This window comes from Austrofundulus limnaeus, unplaced genomic scaffold (genome assembly GCF_001266775.1).
Source record: "Austrofundulus limnaeus strain Quisiro unplaced genomic scaffold, Austrofundulus_limnaeus-1.0 Scaffold96, whole genome shotgun sequence".
NCBI lineage: Eukaryota > Metazoa > Chordata > Actinopteri > Cyprinodontiformes > Rivulidae > Austrofundulus > Austrofundulus limnaeus.
This window is the reverse complement of record NW_013952498.1, coordinates 976,028-982,705: the sequence shown is the minus strand read 5'-3', so window position 1 is coordinate 982,705 and position 6,678 is coordinate 976,028. Positions and strand designations below refer to the sequence as shown.

General features: G+C 37.3%; 1 protein-coding gene across 1 annotated transcript in view; it reads right to left on the bottom strand.

Moving 5' to 3' along the window:
- Window positions 1–3,650: 3,650 nt before the first annotated feature.
- Window positions 3,651–6,678, bottom strand: part of LOC106520692 (galectin-1) — a 6,185-nt gene continuing 3,157 nt past the window's right edge. The window contains exons 3-6 of the mRNA XM_014012910.1: window positions 5,600–5,627; window positions 5,331–5,410; window positions 4,122–4,293; window positions 3,651–3,918 (exon numbers count right to left, since the gene is read on the bottom strand). Coding sequence (XP_013868364.1) covers window positions 3,772–3,918; window positions 4,122–4,293; window positions 5,331–5,410; window positions 5,600–5,608 — 408 coding nt within the window. The 5' untranslated portion in view covers window positions 5,609–5,627 and the 3' untranslated portion in view covers window positions 3,651–3,771. The remainder of the gene's footprint in view (window positions 3,919–4,121; window positions 4,294–5,330; window positions 5,411–5,599; window positions 5,628–6,678) is intronic.

Sequence of the window (6,678 nt, the reverse complement as noted above, 5' to 3'; positions counted from 1 at the left end):
GTCCACCTACGATGTTGCCTTGGTCTGTCAATCTCCTAGTGGATCCTGCCGACAACGCCAACTGTTATGGAAATATTTATTTAACAAAGACAGAAATACATGGTCCAAGAATGAAGGAAGTCCATGGAATGATCAGCTGAGTTTTATTTGCAACAACAGGAACACAGAGAACGACATCAGACTGCCCCCTGCTCTCTGCTCCCATTTCTGCTTCTGAGGCAGCTGAGGCCACATATATACTGTTTAACAAATACCATTATGTCATCTTAATAAAGCAAGGTTTCATCCTAAGGAAATGCTGGGTCAAGGAAAAATACAAAGATAAACACAAGTGRTATCTAAGAATGATTGTTGTTAGCASATCTTGTTCTGACTTTAATCATTCTATCTGCTGATAAACAGCATGTCATGAAAACTTAGGTCATTAAAGTATGTCATGAATTACTGGCTTGAACCTAGAAGTATTATTTCCATCAATTCAATTCAGTTCAAAATTCAAAAATACTTTATTGATCCCAGAGGGAAATTAGGTAATCACAGCTTCTAAAAGGTTTAGTTTTAAATAGACTTAGCTGTGTTGTTTGACTCCTCCATTTCTTTACTGGTTTACTTAGGGACCTGCCCTGCYGTACTGAATATGGCGTTGACCCAACGGTAAGCACACATTCAATGAGCACACCAGCTGAACATTTGTTCATACACAGCCTGACCCATACATGTCAACCCCTATGGAYGTTTACCTGTATAATGAGCCCCAAAAATCCATAATTTTTGCTAAAACAAAATCTGTACTACTTGCACCCGTGCGAGGGTGGGGTGCTGTCGGCCGGGGAGGTGACAATGTCTGCTGCAAAGCAGGAGGGACGGAGAGCAGAAGAAGTGGATAACTTATTTCTAATCTTATTTCTAGCAGAAGAACAGGTTGGAAGATGGTTGCTTGATGTCATTAGTTTTAAAAAGTTCTACAGGCTCAGACATGTTAAATTAATTTGAAATTGTGTTTTTGAAAAAAAAATCCATAAAACTTGAAAAAAAATCGAAAATAGAGTCCATCTCTCCAAAAGCAAGCTATCTCGTTTTTATCCAGAAATCACATACTGTGACAAATGTAAAACTGCTGTGGCCACACTGGTCCATATGTACTGGTCCTGCCCTGCACTCGGTCAGTTCTRGACAGATGTTTTCCATACAATGTCCAGGCTGGCCGGAGTGGCAGTAACACCTAGCCCTCTCTTGGCTCTTTTTGGCTTCAGTGGTGGGGGGTTGCCTATACCAGCCTTTAAACGACAGGCACTGGCATTTTGTTCGCTGTTAGCGAGGCGTACAGTTCTGACCAGGTGGAAAGGTGCTGCTCCTCCGACTCACAAGCAGTGGTTATGTGACCTTATGTCGTGTTTGAAACTGGAAAAAATTAGATGCTCTCTCCAACACTCAACCAGTAAATTTGAAAAAACATGGGRGCCCTTTCTTGACTCATTTCAGAACATGCAATAATGTTCCAGATTAATTAAGTTAATTCTTTTTATTAGAATACGTTCCATTTCTGCCAGGGATAGGAACGTAGTGCGTGGATCTAGTGTCCTGGGTGGGCTAAATGGGATTACTTTGTAGGGATTAATTTTCTGTATATTGTACTATTTTTTTCCTTTTTTTTTTTTTCCTTTTTTTGTATCTGTGTTGGATAAACACTTCTTTGTATTCACAAACTGTATGTATAAAAGGAAAAACACTTGATAAAAAGACAGTGATTAAAAAAACTTGAAAAAAATCAGTGAGATTGCTCTATACGTCCGAAAAATTATGGAAAATCCATATAAATTACGGACAATCTGTACAACTTGACCAACCCAACTGCACATTCAATGCATGTGTATTTGCAGTTCTGGCATTGTTGCACATATTTTATATCTGATATTCTTTTTTGTTGTAATTTTTTTGGAATTTTTGTAATCTTTGAGTATATTTATTTGTTTTATCTATATTTTTGAATAGACCGGGACCTTGGGTACAGAATTTCATTCCACCACATGTATGTGTGTTGCGAATGACAATAAAACTTCCTTGAATCCTTGAAATGTGGAATCAGCCAATCACATGGCAGCAACTTAATGCATTTAGGCATGTAGACATGGCCAAGACGATCTGCTGCAGTTCAAACTGAGCATCAGAATGAGGAAGAAAGGTGATTTAAGTGATTTTGAACGTGGCATGGTTGTTGGTGCCAGAAGGGCTGGTCTGAGTATTTCAGACATTACTGATCCACTGGGATTTTCACCCACAACCATCTCTAGGGTTTACAGAGAATAGTCAGAAAAAGAGAAAATATCCAGTGAGCAGCAGTTCTGTGGGCACAAATGCCTTGTTGATGCCAGAGGTCAGAGGAGAATGGCCAGACTGGTTGGAACTGATAGAACAGCAACAGTAACTCAAATAACCACTCGTTACAACCAAGGTCTGCAGAAGAGCATCTCTGAACACACAACATGTCGAACCTTGAGGCAGAGGGGCTACAGCAGCCGAAGGCCACAACAGGTGTCACTCCTGTCAGCTAAGAACAGGAAACTGAGGCTACAATTCACACAGGCTCACCAAAACTGGACAATAGAAGACTGGAAAAACGTTGCCTGGTCTGATGAGTCTCGATTTCTGCTGCGACATTCGGATGGTAGGATCAGAATTTGGTCAACAACACGAAAGCATGGATCCATCCTGCCTTGTATCAACTGTTCAGGCTGGTGGTGGTGCAATGGTGTGGAGGACATTTTCCACTTTGGGTCCATTAGTACAAACTGATCATTGTGTCAACGCCACAGCCTGAGTATTGTTGCTGACCATGTCCATCCCTTTATGACCACAGTGTACCCATCTTCTGATGGCTACTTCCGGCAGGATAACGTGCCATGTCTTAAAGCGTGAATTATCTCAGACTGGTTTCTTGAACACAACAATGAGTTTACTGTACTTGAATGGCCTCCACAGTCACCAGATCTCAATCCAATAAAGCACCTTTGGGATGTGGTGGAACACGAGATACACATCATGGATGTGCAGCCAACAAATCTGCAGCAACTGTGTGATGCCATCATGTCAATAAGGACCAAAATCTCTGAGGAATGCTTCCAGCACCTTGTTGAATCTATGCCATGAAGGGTTAATGCAGTTCTGAAGGCAAAAGTAGGTCCAACCCGGTACTAGCAAGGTGTGTGTATATTCTCCTTGCTCTCCATCAGTTTGGGGTCCCAGACTGAAAAACATTGAAGATTCCAGATTTCACTTATTCTTATTCTAAAATTATTTAAATAACCTCAACTGTATAAAAACACACAGATTCATCCAAGTTAATATAATATTTATTAAACAAAAAATTTGAAGCCAAACAGGAAAAAGTTGTGTGAAAAACTGTCCATCCTTTTTTACAGGATTGAGAGAGAGAAAGTTCAGGTGATGATCAATTGTAGTGATTAACTGATCATCATCAATGTGAACACTTTTATAAAAAGCGTGAGTTTTGTTAGTTTGTTTACCTGGAGCACACAGGTGTGTGATAACACAATGCCAAGGAGGAAAGACATCACAGCAAAACCCCATGATGACATGGTTAAAGACTATCTTTATCCAATATCAGTTTTGTGTTRTTTTGAAAAACCACATGGACTACGAAAAACTCTTAATGATGAATATTTTTAATACAATAACAGTGTTTCTCAAACTGGATCTTAAACCAAATTGTTTTAAATTCAATAGACATCATGCAACAGACAGCTGTGTCTCTTAGCAGATCTTAAAGCTYGTCAGTTTGAAATCGCCTTTCACTCGAACGTAGGTGATGACATCCATACCAACACGATTAGGAAACTGGACTTCTTGTCCATCAGGAAGCTCTACTTCAAACTCATCTCCAGACAGCTTTAACTCAATCTAAAATAGAAAAAAATAGCATTTTATTCTTCAATAAATACATAAATCCCAACAATAAGTATAAGAATAAAAATAAGAATATACAGTATATGACCAGAAAATTGTTTAGGTGTGCATAGTTGCACTAAATAAGAACTTGGACTAAAGATCTGAAGCAAGACTTTCTTTGATATGTTTGCCATCTTTTTTGGCTTCTTCCTCACCTTTACATCACTGCCCCTCTGTAGAGGATTGTGTATTTCCCGTTTCTCATCGCCCCAACATCCAGCAACCTTTGAGTTGCACACAAGGACAGCTCCATCCGAGTCATCATCAAAACGGGGRTTAAAGTGCAGCGCCAGGTCATCTGAGTCACGGCCAAGGTCAATCTGGAATCTGAGCAGGTCATTGATTAGATTTGCTTTAAGTGCTTACTGAGACCAGAGGCACATATTTAACAGTAAAGTAAAAAAAATACTAGACTTATAAGAACTAACATTTTGGGGGGTTGATTTGAATTTTCTAACTGCTGAAAAAACTTATAGGCTACATGAATATCTAAGCTGTTCCTGATATTAACATAACATATGAAAATAGTATCTGAATTGTTTAAATTTATGAATTAAAAATAAATTAATCTTTTGCTAAACTCAACCAATGATACTGGGAGCAGATGTTACAACGTCTCTTAGTTCTGGGGTCTAATTGGTTGATATTTAAAGGAGACATAATGCAAAATTCAATGTTTTGGCTGTTAGTTATATTTTGTTGTTTACATGAAGTGACAGAACATTAAAATGCAGTCTATCCTTGTGGTTCGAAGATACCTTTATATTCTGTTTCGGTCATTTTTTTCCCAACCCTTTCAGTTTTTCACCATTTTTGCTGATGTTTTCTGAACAGTATGTAACAGTATTGGTGACAGAACTGCCAAATCTGGTATCAGCTACAATTTTGTCATTTTCTTTTGCTTTTGCTTTTGGGTCAGACTCTGGCTCCAACATGTAAGGCTGGATGAACAAGTCTTCTGTTGTTGACATCATTTACTTAATTTGTGAATAAAACGTTTCTGCGCTGCTACAGTCGTAAAACTCTCTATAAAACTGAGACCCAAACTGAATGATTTAAATGTGAAAACAGAGGATACAAAAGCAGGATATGTCTTCTTTAACAAGCACTACGAGTTTCTGCTGATACTTTGTAGCCCAGAGAGCATGTTGTTCTTTGACAGGACTTGTAACTTTTTATTTGTTGGACAATCGATCGATCGATCGATCAACACGATTGATCGATTGATTGATTGATGCCATTGGCCTATGAAGTTTTTGTTGGACAGTGTTTCAACTTTAGGCTTTAAACCCACTTAAGGTATTCACAAAATGATCTGAATCACACTTACACAGACAATAAAATAATTTCATTTTTTGACTTACCTCTCAGCATCGTGCAGAATTTCCCCCTTTAGTTTCAGCTTGTCACCAGCTCTCAGGTTCACGTTCTTCAGTTCAAGCTGCTAAATAAAATATATTGGTAAAAATTGCATTAGTCATAGAGGCGCTTATTGAAGAATGTCTTTTTTAAACATTTTTTTTAAACATCCTTTTTAAACACTTTGCTTTTTGTAAATGAAAAGTTACAGGATTCGATTAATCAGCATTTTAAAATGTATTGTTACAGAAAAGCAGGCACAGATTAAACTTACCATGCTCATACTGAGTGCTACTCGACAGCTGTGGAAGAAGCAGGAAGATGATCTTTAGACACTGACAACTTTGCTTCATGGGCAACAAAAAGTGGTGTGACTGTCAATGTTCACACAAGAATACCACATGACTTAATTTTTTACAGTCTAACTCAATCGTATCATCCTCACGACTGTCACAAAAGGTCCTTTTAAATGCCAATATAACTGTTTAATCATTGCTTTAAAACTCCTTTTGTAAATAATACAACCAGCATTATTGATCCCTAAATAGTCATTGAGTAACAGGAGTCCTTGTGGTCAGACACTGTTTAATTATTTYTAGAGAGGGATCCATTTATTAACCAAGAAAATGAAAAAGTCATTGTTCACTATCAAGCCAAAACATCTATTGAATTTTGTTGCAATTCAGGAGATATTCAGTCAGTTTCGGTACAAACGCTGCATCTTGTCAGATGCTCTAATGAATTTAATTAGTCTGATTCCACCAAAATGACAATACACATTTTTTAAAGTTATTTTGTTAGATATGTGGAATTAAAATACGATACAGTATTTTGTTTTGGTACTGACTAATTTTATCATCAACCGTTTAGTTAAATTGGATCATATTTTTCAGCTAAATGTACCACTCTTTTGAGCAACAATCACAATAAAATGGAGTATGGATATTTAAAGTAAAACATCATAAATGGCTGTTATAATTGCAAACCATTTGTATCATCAATGAGTCAAACACCATTGAGGAATTAATGTTTTTAGTGCAACATTTTGAAACATGAGGGGTTTGGAAATGATTAAGGAGAAGATGGTGTATCATGGTAATAGATTACAACATTTAAAAAAAGCTTTGTTACAATACGACATAGCTAGAAAAAATAGTTTTATGCGTTTTGTGTATTTTATTTAAACATGTTCTAATTCTTTTTTTGCCATAAGAAGGCAACCTATATCCACAAACACATACAAATGTTCATACCCCCTCCCCCTTTTTTTGGGCAAATGTGGCAATGCTTGCTGTCATTTAATTACACTAAAATATACTTTGAAAAACAAACTTGATTGAATAGGTTTTATTT